Raw genomic sequence first — 24,142 nt, 5'->3', positions numbered from 1 at the left:
AATTATAAAATGTAATAAACAAAATAAAAGCATATATTAATAATTTTATTAAAATAATACGGTTTTTTTAAGTGGCTATAAGTTTTTCTAATAAAATTATAAAAAAAATTATTTCATTCAAACAACTCTTATGTTATAATTAACTATAAAAGCACACATAAAAAATAGGTTCTATAAGCATTCTAATATGCAAAATCATTAATAATAACGTTAACATTAATGTTTTATAAAAATTCTTTATCGATTGATAAAATTGCAAGACCATTCAATAATTCTTGTGACATTGATGACCTTAGGTAGGTTTTGATTAACTTTAACTTTAAAAAACTTCTTTTAGTTAATGATATAGTCACTGGGACCGTAAAAAAATTCTATAAGTAATTAAAACATTTAGATAACAATCTACGGATTTGACAAACTCAATAATTGTTTAATTTTTTGGAGAAAACTAAAATTCTCCATGAGTTTTAATGCTAAGAATAGTAAAATTTTGGAATTAAATGAAGTTTTAAGTCTACAGAGGTCAAGGAGTCGACTACGTTTATAGTAAGTGAAATGTGGTGAATTAAAAGGTCTTTTTTGTTTTTCTATATTTCCAACTGCAAACTGCAAGAGCTGAAATTTTTTTCAAGTGAAAGTAGGACACAATTTTTACTTTGAGCGCTCTTTTAAGCTTAAGCCCTAGGCGATCGTACCTCTAAACTACCCTCAGAACTGGGCCTGCTTAGAGCATATATACTTACATATCAATTTACTCTTAGCATATCATCACAAATTTCCCACCCTCAAAGGGCTCAAGTTCACAAATGGTGCCTACTCAACCTGCATATGCCTATATGCATACTTTTAGTGCTTTACACAATCAACACATGCGCCAAACCATATGTTTTCAAAGTGCACCACATAAAATAACTTGTTCAAATACACCAGGCATATTACTCATATTAGACATTTCAATAAAGCATTCCATTTAATTGATCTTTGGTTTTCAACACGCCTTGAGTAAATATCTCATTTAAAATAATTCACAATTTTCACATAATAATATTTACTCAAACATCAAGTGTAAAATAATTCTTAACCAAAGATCAAGATTCGTCAAAATCAAAATATACTCATAATTATATTTTAGAACATCAAAAGTCTCAAGTAAATATTCAAAAATGTCAACTTGTAATTCAAACACCACATGTCTCCTAATACATGTGTTCTAGACCTCAAGGTTAAGGGATAACCCTCTTTGATTTATTTTCTTTCGTACTATTTAATTAAAATATCTCCTCCCCCTTACCTTGGTGAGTGAGGTAGTCTGCAGGTTCTTTTTCTTGGACTTTCCGATGTTAGAATTTGCAGTTTCTTGGTTCATTGTGCTCCTAGTTCAGAGAGGAGTTTATTAGAATCCTTTGAGTCAAAATGACCAAGAGCTAGTATTTTTAAAAATTCCACAACAGTCATGCACTTATTGCAAAAAATTGAAAAACTTCATATTTGAGCAACGTTTGTAAAATAACATTTCCTGGCAATCTTTTGATCTACATGGATAGTAATGATCCTACCTCTGTCTGAGGGGAACTTCATGGCAAGGTGAGGGGTGGAGACTATGGCTTTCAACTTGTTCAGGGAATGACGTCCCAGCAATATATTACATGAGGTACTCACATAAACCACCAAATATGTTATCTTGATGTGTTTTCCGTCTCGTTCAGAACCAAAAAGAGTGTATAGGCCAATACATCCACGGGTTTCTACTCTTTCTCCCGAGAACCCAACAAGCGGCTCATTATATTCTCTTAACTCTTCTTTGGGTATGCCCATCTGCTTAAAAGTATTCTAGTAAAGAATGTCGGCCGAGCTCCCCTGGTCGATTAGAGTTTTTCTGATAGTGCAGTTGTGGATATCAACACTTATGATAGGGTCATCCTGTACCGGGTCTACACCTTGGAAATCCCGATCTGTGAATGTTATAGGTCGTATTCAGACTCCACTTCCCAGAGATACATTGTTCATTGATCGGACATGTCGTATGTGCCTTTTTCGAGCTGAATTGGTAGAACCTCCTCTTGCTATGGTACTGATAATGCGACGAGATTGGTTGTCTCGCTTATTAAGGTGTTCTTGTTAGGCAGAGTCTCTTAACCAACTACGGTGTCATTCTTCTCTTCTGTCATGATGCCACCTTGGTTGCTTGGTCCATTGACCTTTCCTTTTTTATACGCGTCGTGTTATAAAGTTTTGAAGGTGTCCTGCTTTAATCAAATCTTTAATACGGTCCTTAAGGGTTGTGCACTCTTCAGTGGCATGTCCTCGATTCTGGTAATATTGACATGTTTTGGTTTTGTCTGCCTAAGAGGAGGTGTTCACATGCTTGGGGATAGTCAATATCTCCATTGCTAAGGCCTGTTCCAATAATCTAGACTGATTAGTATTTAGCGTTATATAATTTGCATACCTTGGCCCCCTCAGGAGTCGTTCAGCTCCGATCTTTTGGTTTTTATTTCCCTGCCTATGCTTTGGGTGGTCTTCTCCCTCAAGTTTCTTTCTACTAAATACTTGTTCCATTCTAGCTTGGTTACAAAACTCAGCCAGCTCCTTCATCTGCATGTACTTGATTGCTCGGCTGCGCACTTCGTCTAAGTTAGCTGGAGGTTTTTTACAGATACTGTTAACAAATGGGCCCGGTTTGAGGGCTGTTGTGAGATGATGCATTGCAACTACCGACTTTAGGTTCCAGATGGACAGAGCTATTCTTTCAAAGCATTCCATAAATGCCCTAAGCGTTTTCTTCTTCTCTTAATGGATGTTGACTAAAGCTAATGAGATTAACTGATGAGGCCGATTGGTAGTGAACTATAGATTGAAGCGTTGTACCAGTGTGTCAAACAAGTCAATGGACATAGGCGGCAGTTTGCTAAACCAGTTGAGGGCTGGCCCCTGAAGCGATGTTAGGAATATCCAACATAGCAAGGCATCATCGTCAGTGTAAAGGCCAACTTAGGCAATAAATATATCAATGTGTTCTTCCAGATCAGAAGTTCCATCGTATTTTTTTAGGGTTATACCCTTCCAGTTATCTGGCAACTTTGCTTCTAGAATTGGTTGGGGAAAAAGGACTACATCCTGAGATTCTGTCTCGTTCGACCGAGGGGCTGATCCTTATTTGTTGAACTGTTTTTGGTCTCTCCTGGAGGGCTGATGACTTTTTATGCTCCTGAATGAGAGGTGTAACTTGAGATGGGATGTAAGTCTTAATTTCGCTTCTCAAGTTGCATTCTCTCTTCGCAGGACCGACAACTCGAGGGCATCCCTTTTCCTGAGATGTTGTATCTTCATCGTTTCTGCCTTCAATTGCCTTACAACTATTGAGAGATTCTCTTCCCTTCCCGTCTTAAGGAGAACTTCCTGTATGGGCAGATTCTGCACATGTTCCTTATGTTGACGCTACATTTCCTATGGCTGACTGGGGCCTTCCTGTTGACTCCTAATTAGCACCATATCTTTTTGAAATTAAGGCTAATAAAGCCCCACGGTAGGCGCCAAAATGTTCCTGTTGGGGATACACTAGTCTTCTGCAGTCTCTTCTCTTATCCTTTGATGTGACGTCCTTGTAGAATATTTCAGATTCCTCTGTGTTATGACGTGGGGGAGGGTACCTGCAAAGGCACTTCGATGATGAAGTCAGTATCCAGTATAAGGTAATAAATGCTATTTAATATTCAAAAGTTAACTCTTTACCTATACCTCTTACTTTCCCTTTATAGGCAAGGTATTGGGCTAATGAGCTTCATGACTCAACACCTATCTTTAACCTTATGATTATTTAGGTAATTAGTCTTTTTCTTTAATGATTATCTATTTTAGTCTTTAATCATCTTATTGATTTATTTTAGCATGATTTGAGGGATGTTCGTCCTTAAGTTAGGCCGAAGAGGTATTCAGATTCCTCTTTCTATTGTAATGATCGAGTAGTGTCTTATCTAGTACAATTATATTTCCAATTGTAATTTTTGTTTGTTCTTTTCATCAAATTATCAATTTCGTTTGAATATAATTTTTATTTTTATGCATGACAGATAATAAAATGATAGATGATATAAAACTCATGAAAGTCGCTTCAAACAAATTGTTCAACATCCCAAATACAATTAGAGTAGCAGCAGAAAGTAAAAATGGTAAATATTTTAGACTAGCAAAGAACAAAATGTCGTTTCTATTTGAAATCACTCGATATAAGAAGAGATACAGTTTAGGGCTAATTGCATTTTTTCCCTCTAATATGTGATTTTTGTCCTTAAATAATGCTTTATTTAAATTTAATCTCTCAATTCTTAATCATTACTATCAAGTTTTTCCATCAATTTTGCTATAAAAGTACTTAAATTCTCATTTTCTATTCAAATATTTTGGGGTTATTATAAATTTAAGATAAAAGAAAATTATTAAAAAAATTTATTACATGAAAGATTTTATTAACATTCAAAGTTAAGGTTTCAAGAAGAAATTGAGAGTAAATGAAGTATGAACTTTTTATCAGTAGTTTTAAGCAGAGGAAAGTTTAAAATAATTTGAATTATTTTACTTCATTGAAATTTTAAGATAAAAATGAAAATTTGACATCTAGGAAGAGGAATATTAACAAATGACTTGACTACAACAATTAAAAAATTATTATAGGCTCAAAATTACATGTTAAGTGAAATAAAAAGGCTAAAATATTTATGAATACCCCCAATTCTATTAATTACATAAGAAATGCTTGAAATGTGATGATATTAACATCAATGAATGACATGATATATCAAAATAAATATGTCCAGAGTTGTAACATTATGACCATTTGATTTCAAGAGTTGTCACCTCATACCAATACTATGCACCATTGCTTGCTCCATGAACCAACACAAAGGGACTCCCTCTTTTTCATCTTCTAAATTTTGGGGGGTTAATCTTTTCCTTGTTGGATGAGCCCGTGAACCTTTTAATTTTATTTTTTTGGTGGATAGAAGGGGTCCAAAAACCCAAAACAAACAAACTATCTCTCCCTCACAAACAAGGTTCTGTTGCAATCAGAAAAATGAGAAATAGAAATTCAAGGAGGAGGCGTATCAAAATGATGAACTCCCATAGGCAAGTAGTACCCATATTTGGAGAGTTGATTCACCACAAAGTTTGCTTCTCTCCAGATGTGAGTACAGCTGCTATTGGTAAATAAAAAAAGAGATCTTCTTATTTCTGCTATCAATGATGAAGCGGGGTGAAGAGCAGGCCATCCGTACTTGATAAATCTAATAGCTAACATAGAATCAAATTCCACAAGTTCTTGTTGTACACCAAGCTACCATGCTAATTAAAGACTATGTAAAATTTCTCAGAGCTCAGCTTGCATGATACTATAGTTCCCCAAGTTCACTGCATAAGCAGAAATAAACTTTCTCTCACTGTCCCGCAAAACACCACCACAAACAACATTTTCATTCTGAGTAATAACTGAATCGTCTGAATTCAACTTCATCCAACCATGAGGAGGGGGGGCACTAATTGACGTAAGGTTGGGAGATATCTCTCTTTGGATCCAGTGAACGATTGATCTAAAAAAATTTTAAATTCTTAGCAACTTTAGCCCAAACTTGTCTAACAATGCCTTGCTTGATAACCATTTTTCCCTCAAATATAAATTTGTTTCTATGCTGCCATAGTAGCAAGATAGTACTTTCAAAAATAATCGCCCATTCCTGAGCTGTATATTGCCCCCAACCATGAATAAGATTATGACTAATACACTGCAATCTATCCATAGACAGAAAAGTTTGCAAAGCAATTGTAGGCATGAGGCTCTTCCAAACTTCCAATGCCTTCTCATAGTCCCGTATTACGTGCATTATTGATTCAACTTGTTCAAAGCATTGAGTGTAAGAAGCATTTATTGTCATATGTCGTTGAGCCTATTTTGATTAGTGAGAAGGGCATTCTTCGCTACTAACCAAAGAAAAGTTCTGACTCTTTGAGGACCCTGCCAATTTCATATGCTTTTAAACAAAATTACTTGTTGCTCTTGTTGCCCCACAATGGCTAAGTAAGCAAATTTGATAGAAAAATGACCATTTATCTGGACCATTCCAAGGAGATGGTAGAGCTATCCCCATAATCACCTCACAAATATGTTGGAGGAGACTTAACTGTAACTTTTGCAGGTCCCATGCTCTTTAGACTAACAAGATCTCATTTAGATTAGCCTCCTTGTCACTATGCAAAATTAGATGCAAAGCTACATTCTCCAAAGGCCCAACATTTGATACCCAATTATGGCACCAGAATTTGATGTTATTTCCATTGCCAATTCTGCATACAAGGTTGTCAATCACAACCTTCTAGGTTGAGCACACACTACGCTATAAGTTGGACTCTTTTTGTTTTCTATTTACAATAGGCAATATGCTACTACCTTAGTCCAGAGCTCATCTTTGTTCTGTATTAGACCCCAACCAACTTTTATCATAAATGCAGAATTCATATGTTTAGAGTGTCGCTAACCTAAACCTCCCACAACTTTTGGTTTACAAACTGAGTTCCAACCAACCAAGTGGACATTTCTCTTCTCTTGGATGTCTCCCCATAAGAAGCCCCTGCAATATTTATCAAGTTCTTCACAATTGGCCTGAGGAAGCATGGTTGTTTGCATGGTATAGCTAGGCAAAGCTGAAATAATTAAGTTAACAAGGGTCAACCAACCTGCAAATGAGAGGGAGGAAGTTTTCCAAGAGTTTAGCCGTGACACTACTTTCTCCAGGATTCCCTTATAAGTGGATCTAGTGGTCTTATTATACAATAGCAAGACAACCAGATATTTCTCTAGATTATCTGTTCTTGAAAAATTAAACTCTCTACTAATATCTTCTCTTATCATGTGATTAACATTTTGAGAGAAGAAGATGCGAGTCTTCTCATTGCTCACTTTTTGCCTTCGAGCTTTTGCAAAAGGAATCAAGGCATTGCTTTATCACAGCTACCTGGCTCATATCAGCCTCCGCAAAAAGCATGAGGTCATCTGGAAAACTCAAGTGAGACAATTTTGGACTATCTCTAGCTAGTTGGACAGGTTTCCAAAAATTATGATCCACTACAGCATTAATGAGGTGGGAGAGTCTTTCAATGCACAACACAAAAATGTATGGTGATAATGGATCACCTTGTCGAATCCCACATGATGGAGTAAAAGGGTCTAGAGCTTCACCATTCCAGAGAATTGTTATAGTTGAGGATGATATACAATGTCGTACAAGCCTCACGAATTCATCTGAAAACCCAATATCTACCAAAGTGTCACAAACAAAACTCCATTTGATTCTGTCATAGGCTTTTTTAAGATCAATCTTGATGGCCATCCATCCTTTCTTCCCGTTCTTCCCTTTCTTCAGCTACATGAAGTGGATAACCTCTTGAACAATAATTATGTTATCTGAACTATGGCGACTATGAGCAAAACTACATTGTGTAGGTGCAACTAATTTCCCCGTGCAAGTCTTTAGTCTAGATGCAAGGACTTTGGTGATCACTTTATAAGATACATTACAAAGACTTATGGGCCTGTATTCTTTTAAGCTAACAACTTGCTCTACTTTCAGAATAAGAGTGATTAGGATCTCATTAATACTAGAGATCTTATCTGAATGGTTATATATGTCTTTAACTGACCTACATAGATCTTCTCCTACCCAGTCCCATTGGCTCTAGTAAAAAATGGCTTGGAAACCATCCCGGTGCCTTGAAACTGCCTATGTCAAAGATAGCTTTCTTGATTTCTTGATTATAGATTAAATATTGGAGGCTTATAATGTCCTCATTATCCAAAACAGAAAAGTTGTTTTGTAGAATGTATGATTCATAGTTAGTGTCATCAGTGTATAAATCTTGGAAAAATGATATGGTCATGCTTTCCAAAATATTTGGGTCTGTTATCCATTCCCTGTTCTGGTTTTGGAGGGCCTCGACTCTATTTCTCTTGTGCCTAACAATGGTTGTTCCATGAAAATACCGCATATTCCTATCACCAAATTGCAACCATTTACAACGTGATTTTTGAGACCATAGAACTTCTTCTTGAAACAGAATGTCCTCATATTCTTTCCACAGCTCCTGTTGAAGATTTTCAAGATATTGATTATGATCTTTAGTTAACTTTTGGGCAATCCTGTTTAGTCTTCTAAGAATAATTTTCTTCTTGTGAAAGATGGTACCAAAGATTTTCTTATTCCACCTTTTGAGCAAAAGTTGAAAATTAAGAACATTGGTATTCCAATCCATCTCGTGATTCCAATGCTCCGCTACAACCTTAGAAAATTCTGGGTGAGTTAGCCAAGTAGCATAAAACAGAAAGTTCTATCATGCACTGCAACGTGGGGAACGTCCTCTTTTTGCTTGCTTGCTTGGAATTGATTCCATTGCTTGTGAACTATATGATTCATGCTCTGGAGAATAAATTCCTGGTCTAGATCACATTTCTCTTTTGGATGCTGAATTTTATCTTTATAGGCTTCAGGAGCAATGTTATTTTTTTGCAGGGGCTTAGTGGCCTTTTCCCTAATTGTTATTTGGTTTGTTGCACTAGATGGGCTATTTTGTGGGCTTCCCCTATGTTTGGATGTCTGTGTGTTTTTGCCACTTTTGGGATTCATATTTTTTTTTATCCTTGGTACTTCATAATAGGTTGCTTCCAGAATTGATTATTCCATATACCTAGGATTCATTGCATCATAAACGCAATCATTATCAATCTTGTCTTTCTCGAGAATAGCAAATCGAGATCCTTGTTCTATTTTCATACGTAATTTCCCACGCGAATTTCTTGCCCAAAGATCTCACCTAATTGATTTTTCCTATTTTTAGATATCTTGTTTTTATCTTGATATCGCCTAATCGGCCTTTAACAAGCATCTGCGGACCAAAAACTGGGGCTGTTACATTATGAGTTTGCGCAGTATGCTCCCCTAAATACAGAGTATGGGATTCTGATGGGGATACGCTGACATTAGCCCTATTCACGATCATCGTCTCTGTACGTGGGTCAGTATCAATCTTCTCTTTCATGGCAATAGTATGTACCATCCACTGAGTGCTCTCTTTAGTTATATGACCATCTATACATATGTCTATCCGATGCCCATAACATCTATAATTGAAGCATATCTGATGTAGGCCTTCATACTCTAGGTGCAGCTCATGGCCCATGACTTTAATCTTAGGCACTAGTCTTTTGGTAAGGTCAATTTCTATACAAATTCTACCAAACCTTCCACGAGAGTGAATTGATGTCAACCGATCAACCTTAAACATTTTTCCAACTTTGGACCTACCCTTCAGAGGAACCTATGACTGTAGAGTTCCATAGGTAAATTTGGGATTCGTATCGAAACAGCCAATTTACTGATTGCCTTGTCCCCTGCCAGAAAAAATGGTCTACATCTTTGCACTACGAGATAATGATCTGCCATCATCCAAGGACCTTCAAATAGAACATGATTATAGTCTTCTTCACAAGAGAAATGTACAAGAAAATAGTCTTAACTCATATCGATGATTCCAATAGAGCTTTCCTTCATGTGCAAGCTAACCCTTTTGCCTAACACCTTGACAATAAGGACTGACCGCCATGGTTTGCACCGTTCCTTGTATTCCTCCTTAGTGATCGGTATCATAGGGCAAGGATCAAAATCATTAGGTAGCTCATCATCATCCTCCTCCACCTCGTACCACTTATGCTCAAGATTAGGCATGTGCTCTATATCTTTTAATACCTCATCGTTTTCTTGAACATCTCCTATATGGCTTAGAAGAGATTCCTTGTACAAACCTGTCCTTGGTTGCCGCACCTTATCATTCGATCTTCCCTGCTCCTCCACATTGGAGTTTATGTCCATGTCTTTCATCTCATTCTCTTCCCCTTGATTCGTGTGTCTTAACCTTTTTAGTGCTCCAAGCCACCAAATCTTCTTCTTCTCTTATTTGCATAATCTAGTAATTAATTAATAAAAGCTATAATCTATTTTTCACTCTCCTATTTTGATTTTCTTTCCTTTCTTTAATTATAGGGATTACTTTAGTCCATGTTGTGCAACTCAACAACTGTACAAAAGTGAACTTTTATTTTAAAAATATCATATTTATTGTTGCATATCAATGTTGAATCCCACGTGAAAGAGCTTCCAAGCAAAGAAAATTTCTATGCTTTTCATATGCGACTTGGGTAAGTTATTCCAACTTAACTTTTAATTTTAAATTAGAAAAAGACTATAATTTACAGTAATCTTATCCAACTCCATTTAATATAATTTGCAGTAATCTTCTTCAACTCCATTTAATAACTCTAAATATTAAATTTTATCAATCAAATTGTAATGAAAGTCATTCTTTTATAAATCAAATATACAAATAATAAGACAAATAAAAGACTAATTAACATACGTCTAATATAACTATAGTCTAAAACTTATATGCAAATATTAACATCACATTCAAAAGATGAAATTCAATCATCTTATAGTGTTATTAACCAAGTAAAATTTTAGGCTTTCATTTGTCCGACATTAAGACAAATAAGAACGAGATACGAATATTCTTGACGCTCATTGAACCTTTTATATCTACAAAGAAATATGTGAAGGTCATCAAGCAGACATAACAACTCAGCCTAAAATTTGTGATGCTCAATTGAACCTTTTACAATTGCAGTGAAGATGTCGGAAAAATAATATTAAGACAAAATCCCATGTATAAAATTCTACCTACCCATCTCACGGAGAAAATCATTCTCAGCAAATAGAGTACCCTCAAAAAAGCATTAGCCAAATAAATTTTTCCCCTCTACACAAAAAGCATACAATGAGCATCACTACCATCTAAATAAATTTTTCCAACTTCCTTGATGTGATTGGATTAGGTGGCCGGAAAGTCTCCAAACGCAAGTTAGAGCTTGAACGAATCTCATTTAGAACAGTGTCTCCTTTCTCATATTGTATTACCTCCAAAGTGCTTCCAAGAACCTCAGCTGCAAGTCCAACTTCTAAGAGACTACCTGGCTCCTCTCCACCATCATGTATTAATCGACCAATCTCATTCAAAGTTACTAAACTCTCGGTAATAACTTTTGCAAAAACACGGCCAAGAAACTCTGCTGCTCTGGGGGCATCATTAACTGCATCCTCCAGTGTACTGAGAACAGATTCAAACCTAGCCAGCATAAAAGTGGAATAAATAACATGGTAAGTGTCTTCACAATAAATGAATTCTCTCTGCTACTCACTACATTGTTAAGTAAATCTCACCCTTTGATGAGCTGAGCTTGACTCAAGGTGCCATCCTGAGACCTCACAAGGTTGACAAGCAGTTTGGCCAAAAGATCTCTTTCCGCATCCTTTCTCTCAAATGAGTCTGTGACCCAGAGAGAAACCATAGAAGGATGGAAGCTTGGAGAGTTCAAATCTTTGACACATAAAGCAAGTTCATTCTCATCTCTAGCACTGAAATATGCATAAACATCAGTCAGATGATTAAATGATAAGTGGGAAAAAAAATTCAACTGCATAACACTAACAAAAATAAATTAGTACACATCCGCCTGCATACGAGCATACATTGAGAATTTAATTTGGCCACCATCAACCCAGCACTATAAGCATAACATTTAAAACTAGATCATGACAAATCCACAAGAAAACTAAAATCACTCTATTGCAGCAGCATATGTTTTGTGCATAATCACCTTTCTAAAACCAACAAAAACAGAGGAGGACAATTCAGTAACTCAAACCAGTTAAGACAGTTCAATCCTCCAATGAATAATAAAAAAAGATGGGGAAAACTCCCACGCCATTCACTAGGCCATGTTCACTTTGAACATGGAGGGTAGAAAAGAGTCATTCCACTACCTTAACCAATTATGATAAAATTATGACTACTGTGAGACTTCTGTTTATTTTATTTTAATAATACAATCATGTAAGAATGCATTATTTGGGCATACAGCTTAATTAAGCACTTGATCAATAAGTTTCTTTTACACGAGTTTATTCCATAAATTTGATCATAAAACATATTGGAATCAGCCGAAAATAACCTATTTTCATATAATAAGATATATCAATAAACTAATTGAAATAAATTAAAGAGTTTATGAAAGTAATAAGCTATTTTCATAAGCTGTTCATAAGCTCTTTCAAATACTCCTAAATGACTAGTATTACAAACCTTGATCCCTCCATATTCCCATTCTCCACTTCAATCCTTAATGTGTTGAACTTGTACCCTGGCCTCCATGTTTGGAGTTTTAGGGCTATGTATGAATTTATCTAATTTAGAAGCTACGAAGGAATGGATATTAATCAAATCATGAGCTACCCAAAAACGGTACTAACACAATTTTAATTCCCAAAATGTCGCTAAATCAGATAAACTGAAGAAGTGAACACAACAGAAGAATAAGGCAAAAATTCATTTCTACAAAATCCCCATAAATTGGACACAACCTTATTCACGTTTATACTTGTTTTTATGATCAACTCTCAGATATCTCTGCCTGAATAGGGACAAAAGGCTTTTTCACACATAGTTGAGCCTCTGGTGACAATGTCCATAACATATTAACATATCAGGAGACAAACAGCATATCAACGGCTATTAGAAACTCTTTTGGGGGTAAAGGCCTAAAGCTACAACATGTGGGCCAGGCAGAGGGATCCCTAGAAGGTTTCTTAGTGGGACCCTAGGAAAAATCATGATGGAGAGTATTAATGGGGATCAAACCCTACCACTCTCCCTCCAAGTCCCCAACTATCAACTCAACTTCATCTAGGCTGTATCCCACAAATTCAGGTTTTTGTTTTCATTAAAATACCAAGAAATGACATCTTATCTTTCCTTCCACATCTTATCATGGGAATTCTAACATATAATTAAAATAAACCAAAAATCATAAGTTGCATGTATAAAGATTCAGCCAGCCATTAAAATAGCCTCACTAGTTGGAAAGAATAGGTCAAACCACACACTACACAGAATCCCCTCAAGACAAATATCAATAACCAAATCTATCCAATATGATAGATCTCAATAACCAATAATATTCTGAAATTGAAAAGTTGCATTTGAAATTTCACATCTATGTTTGTCCTCTTTCTCTCAACTAAGACATATTACTGTTATATTAAATAGAAAATTGAAAACAGTTCATGAGTATTTAATCAAAGCCTTATCAAGTGTGATGCACGGAAACTCCAAAACTAGTGGTGTCTGTACCCGATACTGTTATTCATGATACCACTGCATTTTGTGTTTTCGGCATACCCTCTTTTTTTATTGTACATTGACAGACCTGTATCTTGTAATTTTAAAGCATTATCCTATTACTTTTGAGGATTTGGTCTTTAACCCAGAAGAACTTTAGAAAAAACTATTAAAATAGATCTGATGATAAAAATATTTCTGAGAATTTAGTTTTTTATTAAACTCAATAATATTGTGTAATCTATGTAGACAACCTCATCTAATGAGATAAATCTTGGTTGTTAATTTTGTATCCTATTATTAATGTATTGTAATACATCATGTCTAATGCGCATATCTGTATCTGCAACATCCATGTTTCTTTGTTTACTAACACAATAGAAACTAACATAGGTCTAATTTTGATATAAATATTCAAGGAACATCATTTTCAGTTTTAAAGGAATAAAGGAACTCAAGCTTTTCATGCTTTTATCCTATGCTTTGAAAGTCCAACATACACATCGAAAGGGAGCATAGGCCTCACTTCACACAACACATATCCTGAACCAAAAAATCTTTTAATCTCAAGGGAAATAATTTGCCTTATTTGAAAAAGGAAAAAAAAAAAAAAAAGGAAGAGGAATTCAAGCAAAAATGACAAACAAGATTCCCAGCCCAGAAAAAATGAACATTTCTAACATACAAAGGATTTTACTAAAAGCGACATATAGCAAGGTGTTGGTTCAAGCTTCTCAGCAAGAGTACAACTGACACAAAAAACTGTAAACAGGAGGATAAAAGCACCACCAAAAGAAAAATATTACCTGTAGTATTCTCTGATTGCTGACAGGGACATGTCCCTCAGTCCTTCTTCTGGAAAAACCTTCTCTGTAGAAGCATTCTGGGAGACTATTGACCCTTGCAATTGGCCAGGAGGTGAGGTTGCAACAAGTCTGTCATGATTCCGATCTGCATTCCTTAAGTCTCTGTTACCATAGTTTATATTACGCTCCAGAGCACTTGATTGATCATACGCAGATGGACCTGAAAATTTATCAGTACCATATCTTGCCGCAAGATCCTCCCTAGAGTTAGATGATGTGCGCTCTGATAAATTGCTGTAACCATTAAGACCTGAGGTCACATCAGAGTTAGGCAAATTAGAAATTGCTGTTGATCCTCTAATAGACATTCCCCTAGCAAGACCACCTTGGGGTCCCAAGGTTATAGAATCATCACCCACAGGTCTTTGAGGCAAAGTTACAGACAAAGTCCTAGCCTCATAAGATTGCCTTTCCTCAAATCGAGCATCCTGAGGACCATATCCGCGTGCTTGATTAGGCAGACCACGCACTCCACCCATTTGAGGATTAGGAGACAGCACAGGTGATCCTCTTGGACCAAAATCCATGGGATTCCTTCTTGCCGGTTGATTGTTGCCAAGACCACGACCCAGCCTACCAGCTTGGGCCTGCCTCTCTTGAGCAGCATCCCTGTGTACCTCCTCAATCTTCTTTGGACCTTCTACTTTCCTCCTTTGTTGCCACTTATTCTTTCTCAAATCAATGGCATCCTTCAACATGAACCTCACCCTAGAAGATAAATTCATGTTGTTTGATAATAATTTCATCCGTTCAAAATATGCATCCATATGTTCCTTGGCTTTGGGATGGTCGATCATCTCCCCAATAGTACTCATTAGTTTGCACAAAGCTTCAACGTCTTCCTCGTCAGGATCCTGACATTGACCCAGTAACTTCTTGATACATTCATGCATTATCCTCTCTGTCAACATTTTCTTCTTATATAGTTCTCCAATCAATCTGATGTTTCCCAACATGCGTCTTCTTGCCTTAACTCGTCTCTCCTCCCTTTCTTCATCAGACTGCTTAACCTCACCCTCATCAGCCTTATTTGCTTCTTCTTGTTCCCTCTCACCCCTCTCAAATTCCTCCTGGCACTTGTTTAATAATAACCTTTTAAAAGTTATCTTTTCATTTTCCTCACTAAAATCAGGTAACTCAGAAGCCAGATGCAAACAGAAGTTGGCATACATTTCACAGAAGGTAGGCTCCATCAGAGCCTTTTCAAATATTTGTGAGATGACACCAGTGAGGGTAACTGCATTGTCAATATTAACTGCTTTTACCTGTTCAAAAAGTCTATCAAAGTTCTGAGGAGTCAGTTTGTTCAAGATAGCTTTCAACTGCCTCTGCTTTGTCTCTTCCACATCTGTTACAGTACCCACTTCATACTTCTTCTCAGCTTTGTGCATCATCTGTAAAGGAGTTTGGGTGGGAGAAGGAATTAAACCCCTTTGCTGGAAGCTAGCAGCACGCTGCCACCTCTCCCCATCAGGGCTATTTCTCTGGATTCCACCTTGATTTCCCACAGATTGCATCGGCCCAGAAAGGATCCCTCCAGCATATTGCATAGGTGCCTGCGCACGAGGGTTCCTTAAAACACCAAAATTGCCTCCTTGGCCAGATCGAAATCCTGCATTGCCTCCAATACCATCCAAACCACGTCCAGAATGAAAAGCACTAGAAACTTTACTCCATCTGTCTTCCTCCATTACTGCACTCCCACGGCGATCCATCCTAGACATCCCACCTCTATCCACAATTCTTCCAGGACTATGATGTGAATCACGCTCAATAACATGAGGACTAGTAATATTGGCAATCACCAAAGCCTCGGTAATGTCTGCCGTGATTTCAAAACCTTCAGGAAGATCAGTGAATTGATCTGCAAATTTCAAAAGGAAATCACGAGAGTACTTTTTGGCTGTACTTCCACTTCCATCACTAACCTGCTGAGATTTATCATGAACCTCCAGTTTGGGTGTAGACATGTCAGCAGCATCTTCCCAGTCATCAGGCTCAGCTTTCTTGTGACCACGCTTCTCACTTGCTACAGCATCTAACTGAGCAGCATCTTTGGACAACTGCTTTAAACTTCCAGAAGTAGAAACATTTTCTGTACTCTCTGAACTTAAGACAGCTTCTTTCTTTTCCTCCGGTCCCTTGTATGCGTTATAAAGATCGGAAGTTGACCCAGCAGCATCTGCTTTCTGAAGTATCTCTCTTCTTTTCTTCTTCCCTTTAGATGCAGTTTTCACCTTATTTGGCTCTATAATTGGCCTGTCCTTGATACCCGACACAGAAAGAGACATTGAATCACTGGTAGCATTCTCTGAGCCATCCTTTACATGCTTTGACATTGTTTCCGGAAGATCAGTAGGCTTCAGATCTGAGGTGGCAACATTTCCAAAAACATATGCATTAGTAACTACATTATCACTTCTAATAAAAGGTAAATTTCTATAATTCAATGCAGTAGTGGTAGATGTGCCTAAATTATCACCTGTCCTGTCACATTCTGCAATACAACTTGCACAATGCAGATTCATCCTGTACTTTTGATACAGTTTTTGAGGTTAACACTTCAGCTCTTACATATGCAGCATATTTTTCAGGTTGTTTCAATTATGTCCCATTAAAGTTAATATTTTGTTTATATCAAAGAGATGGCACAACACTTTCATCATAATGCTTTAGTACTTTACCTCCAGCTAATTCATCTATCTTATCATGCTTATGATTGTTCACCCTGTCAGCAACTTGAGCCCCAGATCCTTTAGCAGAAACTTCTGCAGACTCATTGGTCTTCATTTCAACAGCAGTAGAAATACTACTAGATATTGTATCAGATGTTGGAAGATCTTCAGCGGTATTAGCCATAGAACAGTTTGTTATAGTTCCAACAGGTTCAGAACCTCCAGTATCAGATATACCATGGTCAACAGCTCGAGAAGGCATATTAGCCACTGTCGGAGATTGTACAGAAACCTGTGGGAAAGGCAAAAAAGTACACACTATATTGAAGTACACCAAGATCACATACATACCAAAAAGAACAAACACTATTCAACTTTGTGTGTGTGTGTGTGTGTATCTGAATAATAATTCAACCAGATACCTGATGCTCCGATGGTTGACCTTTCTTCCCTGGTTTCTTTTGATTATCTTTCAAGGAGTTGGACCTACTAAGAGATTCCTTCCCTCCTTCATTATTAGACACAACTGAGACAGAATCTGCAATAGATGACTTAGAATGTTGTGAAGGGGTTTCTGAACAAATTTCAGGCCCTTTTTGTGGCACAGAGGAGTTGATATCACAAGATGCTGCTGAACTAGGGGATTCTCCATTTTGAACACCAGAAATACTGGAATTGGACTCCACAACAGCAGACATACCACTTGGCTTAATAGTCACAGATGCAACCACCGATGGAGCTGATGGCGTCATATTAGACACATCATGAGAGAATTCCAGCATGGGTGGCTCAACAATGCCAGAAGGAGTGCTAGCTTTATTAGTAGGCAGGGAACTAAGTGAGGATGGATTCATGAAACTCACATTTTGCAGACCATGGTTCACAGGATAATTAAATATTGGTGACTGTGAATTAGGAGATATTGGACTATTTGTTAATGGAAGAGAAGTAGAAGGTGAATAATAGAGAGAATTGGAATTATAAGAGCTGGAAGGATAATAATTCATAGGATGAGAAGCCGCAAAAGATTTAACAGGTTGGGATTGAGAAGGTATGCTAGGATGTGACCTAGCACCAGATGACCCACCATCCGAATATGCATCTGTTCTTTTATCAAGCCTCAGCTCTTCATGTGTCTCAGGATGAGTTATTTTCACAGGAGTAGTTTTTCGAGGACCAGCAAATTTTCCTCCTTGCTGTTGGGGATATTGGGGGCTGATGCCAATGCCCATGTTGCCTAATTGATGGGGCAACTGATGACCTATTTGATGAGCAAAAGTCATGTTTTGGCCCTGATGCATGATCCCTTGAGGATGCATTGGATGAGGTTGAAGACCTGGAACAAAAACCGGCTGTTGTACTTGTGTAGCATTTCCAATTGGTAAAGGCATTGGTATAGGCATATGGAGGGATGCCGTTGATGTACCCTGAGATTGAATCTGTGAGTTAGGACCACCAAACTGTAAAGCCTGCGACTGGTGATATGGCGTTGCCATTGAAATCCCAGTGACAGGAACAGAAGGCTTCAGCATCTGGCTTGTTGGGATCAAAGCTGACACCTGAGAATCCTTTTTTGCCTTAGTCCCCCCTATATGAGTCTCCCCAGCATTAGATTGCTCAGTGGCACTAGCATCTTTCCTAGGTGGTTGCTGATGCTTTGGAACAGGAGGAATTGGCACTGAAGGCACAGATCTATAAGGGTCGTGAAGAGCCTGAAAGTTGAGCAATTATACACCAAACAAAAACTTTTGTTACTGTGAGAAGACATAAAGCAAGCTATATCAGCTTCAACTAGACAAAGTATTACAAACACAAGGGTTACTCCTTTCTCAGACTCTATCCAAGCCTGGAAGTGCATAAAATAAAATCTAAAATAAAAAATGCTCTTTACTTATGAAGGTGTAGGCCGTGGCTGTAGCTGTATCATAATAAAAGCATTAAAGAGAAAGGGATGAAAAAGAAATAATTGCATACCTGATCACGCTTCTGCTCATCTAAATTAGGAGGAGCTGAGCTTGTACGAGCAGGAATCTGCATATAGTAACAAGAACATGATCAATTCACCCTAAAATTCCATAAATATGTAATGCACCAGACTTTAATCAATTAATATAACAGAAACTTACTGCCACCCCATTAATAAAGCCAGGAACAATGGATCCAAATTGAAAAGGGAATGCCTTAGACAAATCTCCTGGAAGAGACATAAATATTCAGATTACTTAAGTCTCACACCACAGAAATAATTGCTAATAAGAAAAATCACTTTTCAAGAAGAACATTTACTAACATACCCTTAGCAGGGCTTGTAGGAGGAACTGCATCAGAACTCAAGGGGGGTGGCTGAGAAGTTGGAGCTTTTGAAACAATTCTAGCACTCCTCTGTGCAGCTGAGGATTCAGATGACTTTGTAACTGGCCCATCTGATGCTCCTAACATATCACGTAAATGAATGAATTACATTTTAAACAAACTAATAATTTTTCAATAATAAACTAATATTCTTCCTAAAGCTTACCTTGTAGTTGAGGCTGTACATGGGTACCATTATTTATGGTCCGGGAAGCAGCAGCACTGTTGAACACTGTCGAATTCACTGGGGAAGGGTTTACCCTAGTTTGCCCACCTTGTGCATTATTAGACTTCTTGTTAAAACTAGAACAAGCAACAGGAATAATCAATAAAACAGAAGAAAGTAAACAAATAGAAAACCCACACTACGAATAATGGTGTGGAAAAAGAAATAACAAATCATCAAACCAATTGTCAACAAGAACAAGAATTTGGCTCCTCTTTAATTTAAAGAAAATAAAAGAAAATATGTTAACAACTTCATAATTTGCAATACATGAGTACATTTAATTTTCTTTTTGTTCATCCATTATAACCCCACACATTACACCCTAAAATGCATCCAAATTCCACAATAAAAATTCCCAATGTAATCTACACCCTCCAACACTATCCTACAAACAAAAATTAATTATTATAGTTGTAATTTGTTATACACGCGTATATATTTTATCACAATCTCACATTTATTTTTTCTCGTACATTATCCATCACATCACCACATTTCACACCCCAAAAAAAAAAAATCCAATTCCCAATCAACACCCTCCAACACAATTCTACGAACAACCATTACTTATAACATATTATACATTATGCATACACGTGAATATATTTCATCGCAATATCAGCAAATAAATCTTTTCCCAGCCTAAGTTATAACTCTACACTCTTAAACGCATCCAAATTCCAATTAGAAAAAGAAACATTTTCCGAATCCACACCACCAATACTATCCTTTAACACCGATCAAAATTCAATTATAAAAACAGTACAAACACACAACACGCAGATTGGCAAACCCCAAACTCACCTCCGGTTAGAGGAGAGTGACGAAGCCGAATTGATCGACGGCGCGGTCCCGCCACCACCGGCGCCGCCAGCACCACCACCCTTGCCTGAGAAACCTCTCTGCTGATTGAAGCTGGAGGATCGCCCGGATTTTCGGTAAACGGCGTCGTTCTTGTCCGACTTTGATTGATTGAAGGACATATATTCGAACCCCTCGATTCCCCACACAACACTTTTAAGTAAACGAAAACAAAAAGAGAAAAAAGCGAATGAAATCTTCTTCCTCCTCTTTCAATTTTCCCTGCAACAACAAAACACGCAGATCCGCGAAACCATCGCGATCGCACACAGCAACGTCGTTAACGAAATATTGCGATGCAGAGGAATGGGGCAGAATGGTAAATAACACAAGTTTTGGGAAACACAGTGAAGCACCTGAAAGAGTAGAGTATAGTGTTGGCAAAATTAGGGTTTTGTTTTTGTGAGATAATAATATAATCAAATGAATGATTAAAAAAAAGAGAAAGAAACAGAGAATGGGAAGAGAGAGAGACCAAAATGGCTTATTTGGAAGGAGAGAGAAAATGCTAGAGAGAGAAAGAAAGAGGGAATAAGAATAACAAACTGTGGGAGTGAGTGACGGAAAGGTCAAAAGCAATAGCAGGTTTTCCAGGAGATCCTAAAACACTATTCCAATCTGTTGCGGTTTACGTGACACCTATTTTTTCTTTTTTTATTCAATATTTTTATTTTTATAATTAAAATTTTAATATATATATATATAAAATCTTTTATTGTGTGTTGACCCCGCACATTAAAGAACTGTTATTTTATATTATGCTTATTGTGTGTATTTGATATTAAATTAATAATTAGTTAATTGTTCTTTTGGTTACGTGTCCTTCCGTTTTGCTTGCCGGTAAGACATTTGTGTCACGCGTGATCAGGTGTCATCAAATTATGAGTGGCACAAAAATAAATAGAATCGTCCATTTTTTATAGGGTTTAATTTTTAATTTTATATTCTGTCTTTTTTTACATCATTGTTCTATTGATTTTTTTATACATTTGTTAAAGGCATATATAATAATAAAGAATTACAAAATAATAATATTTAGTATTATTGTTCGAAAATATTTTTAAAATATTTTGTATTTAAAACTTTGTTTTCATAAATTATACATGCAAGTTAATTTTGAATACAACTAGTATTTCATTCCAGTTATGCAGATATTATTATATTAATATATTATAACTATTATAATTATTTAAAATTTAAATAAAAATATAAATTTTATATAAAAAATTAAATTTAAACTAATATTAATTAAAATTGAAATTTACAAGTTATATATAAATTATATAAATAATTTAAATAAAAATAAATTTAAAAAATATTATTTAAAACAAACTAAAACTAACAATCAAAACAAAATACTTGATAGCACTTATAATAAAATGCACTCTGTTAGGATTTCTAAAGAAAAGTCCTTGGAAGAGAAGCGTTTTGACAGCTCTGCAAGGACTTTCTACCCTTAGCCTCTTTGGCTTCAGGGGTGTCAATTTATGTGCATCTTACTATGTAAACGAGGTTTAGGTTCTGGTAGGGTTTCTCTTACACCCTGGCTTCTTCCTTTCCCACCTCAATGCAGTAGTGCTCTGAGAAGCGATCCTTCTAGGATGGTTTCTTCTTGAAACCTCGATGCATACTAGGCAAAGTGTTAGATGGATCATCATGAAGTGGACAAGCGGTCCAACAAGAAGACTGACCTAATGGACCGAAGTACTAAGAAGGTCAAGCTCTAGACGCAAACATGCAACTAGAAAGTGAGCAAGAAGCTATGGATGATCAAGTGCTTTTGAATCCAAATTTCTCTGCTAGGGTTTCTTATAAAGATAAAAAAAAAATCAATAAAAAATTTAGAAATGACACTAGGCAATGAGGATATTGTTAAAATTTGTGTTAGAGTAGTTAAATATTAACCCAAAAATTGATGAACAAGATTTTCCTGACTCTGACCAAATACTTTGTCCAAATCTGAAATTCCCCTTAAAAGACTATGAAAAATGGTGTTTCCCTTGAAAATACTCTCTAATAGTTAAGTTGTTAAGAAAATATGTAAGCTTCAATTTTTTGAATAAAAAACTAGGCAATCTTTGGAGGCAGAATGGTTCCTTAAAAATTTTAGATTTAAATAATAATTATTTTCTAGTACATTTTGATAACATTGAGGATTATAAGCATATTCTATTTGAGGGGCCTTGGCTAATCTTAGACCATTATCTCCTTGTCTAGCATTGGAGGCCTCTGTTTAGGCCTAAAGACCATATATTTAGAAAATTAGATGCTTGGGTTTGTATCCCACACCTTCCTCTTGAATTTTATAATGAAAATTTTCTATGGCAAATTGGTTCTTGTCTAGGTCTAATGCTTAAAATTGATCTTAATACCTTTCTTCTTTCTAGAGGTAGATTTATTAGAATTTGTGTGGAACTAGACCTTAGGAAAAAATAAGTTCCTTCTTTCAGAGTCCTAGCCCAAGAGTTTAGGTTGAGTATGAGGGCCTGCATCTTATATGTTTTCACTATGGGAAATATGGCAATTGGCAAGAATTTTGCCTTAACCTCTACAAACTTATAACTGCTACCACTGAACTTGTCCCTAGTCCATTGAATATTGAGGAGAATAAAATAGAGGATCATATATCCCATAAGAGGCCAAAACAAGTTGCTGATAAAATAACTCAAAAGGGCATTTTAAATGAGGAACAGGGTCTGTTAGGAAAAAGATAGCGCCCCACAGCCTTACAACACCTCCTGTCCATAGTGAGATAAGCAAAGAGGCAACGTCAAGATCGAGATTGGACATATTAGGCAGTTAAGAGCTAGATATTAAGTATAATTTAGAAATAGACCGTCAAAAAGCTCTAGAACACCTAAATAGGACTGAGAGGGAGGGAAAAGTACACAAGGACCATGGCCAGAAAAAATTATAAGACTTGTTAATGCTAAAGGAAATTCCTCAAAAAAAAACTCACTAAAGGTGAAGCCAAATTTAAAAATGAACATGTTAATAAGAAAGTAGAAGGGGCTAGTCAGGCTATGCAAGCTAATGACAAGACCATTGGAAAAGATACTCATAGTCATATAGGTCAAGACCAGAAAGAAAATTTTTTCAATTATGAATATCATGAATAAAGAAATTAGCAAGAATCTTTCTTATGGTGGATCCATCCAAGACCTACTATTATAAATTTAGCCATTCCTGGAAAGCCCAAGATTTTGCAGTTCAACTTCTACCTGAAAAGCCTCTTAACCTAGGTCCTCCTATGGCCATAGATAATCTTGCTACAACTATTAGCTCTATTGATCCTTATAAGTCCTCTAGTTAGGCTTCTCCTTAACATCCTAAGGATGCTAACTAAGTCCTCCCTCTTGTTATCTATGAATTATTTACAAGATTAACCAACTTACTTTCAAGCCGAGTTCCTTCCTTCCTTCAGTAAAGGAGAAAGGGTTGCTAGAAGAAGATGTCACCATTATCTGTGCAATTCTCTAGCTTCATTCTTTTAAGAATATTCCATTTCAGACTAATGCTCGCACCACTACACTCACTCATACCTAGGGGGAAGGTGGTAGGTCCTTTTATAGACTTGTTAATGATGTTATTGCCCTGTATAATTTATATTTTATTGCCCTATTCGAGCTGAGAATTAGTTCTACACAACCTGATAAGGTTATTCAAAAAATTAATTTTGACAAATACCAAAAAATGGATGTCATTGGGTACTCTGGTGGCATTTGGTGCCTCTGAAATAGTAATAAAGTGTCTGCTTCCCTAATTGCTAAATCAAAATTTTTCGTTCACCTTAAAGTCAAAACAGCTGGGCATGAAGACTGGATTTTGTCTTCTGTTTATGCTAGTCCGCAAGAACATCATAGGGTTGCCTGGTAGGCAAAACTCAT

General features: G+C 36.5%; 1 protein-coding gene across 2 annotated transcripts; it reads right to left on the bottom strand.

Annotated features, from left to right (window-relative positions):
- Positions 1 to 10,388: 10,388 nt before the first annotated feature.
- LOC113848984 (eukaryotic translation initiation factor 4G-like) lies at positions 10,389 to 20,729 on the bottom strand. 2 transcript variants are annotated; one of them, XM_027478469.1, is made up of 11 exons: positions 20,612 to 20,729; positions 20,199 to 20,477; positions 19,332 to 19,468; positions 19,108 to 19,236; positions 18,940 to 19,007; positions 18,788 to 18,844; positions 17,236 to 18,525; positions 16,823 to 17,105; positions 14,079 to 16,506; positions 11,316 to 11,510; positions 10,389 to 11,220 (listed from the first exon to the last, which is right to left on the bottom strand). In XM_027478469.1, exons 2-11 carry the CDS (start codon positions 20,375 to 20,377, stop codon positions 10,890 to 10,892), a joined length of 5,097 nt encoding a protein of 1,698 aa, XP_027334270.1. In that variant the 5' UTR covers positions 20,378 to 20,477; positions 20,612 to 20,729; the 3' UTR covers positions 10,389 to 10,889. The 2 variants fall into 2 exon arrangements, with proteins under 2 accessions (XP_027334270.1, XP_027334271.1); XM_027478470.1 differs by lacking the exons at positions 19,332 to 19,468; positions 20,199 to 20,477; positions 20,612 to 20,729 and having other exon boundaries at positions 17,236 to 18,505; positions 19,108 to 19,181.
- Positions 20,730 to 24,142: the final 3,413 nt, after the last annotated feature.

The sequence above is a fragment of the Abrus precatorius genome, unplaced genomic scaffold (genome assembly GCF_003935025.1).
Source record: "Abrus precatorius isolate BTA unplaced genomic scaffold, Abrus_2018 Scaffold9, whole genome shotgun sequence".
NCBI classification, from domain to species: domain Eukaryota; kingdom Viridiplantae; phylum Streptophyta; class Magnoliopsida; order Fabales; family Fabaceae; genus Abrus; species Abrus precatorius.
This window is presented reverse-complemented; position numbering and strand designations above follow the sequence as displayed.

Excerpts from the sequence above, each read along its gene's own strand:
- LOC113848984 (XM_027478469.1), bottom strand. The coding sequence starts at position 20,377 with ATGTCCTTCAATCAATCAAAGTCGGACAAGAACGACGCCGTTTACCGA. Across the intron at positions 17,106-17,235 it reads GTCAACCATCGGAGCATCAG|GTTTCTGTACAATCTCCGAC; the intron begins GTATCTGGTTGA and ends CCTTTCCCACAG. Across the intron at positions 11,221-11,315 it reads CAAGCTCAGCTCATCAAAGG|GTTTGAATCTGTTCTCAGTA; the intron begins GTGAGATTTACT and ends TATGCTGGCTAG.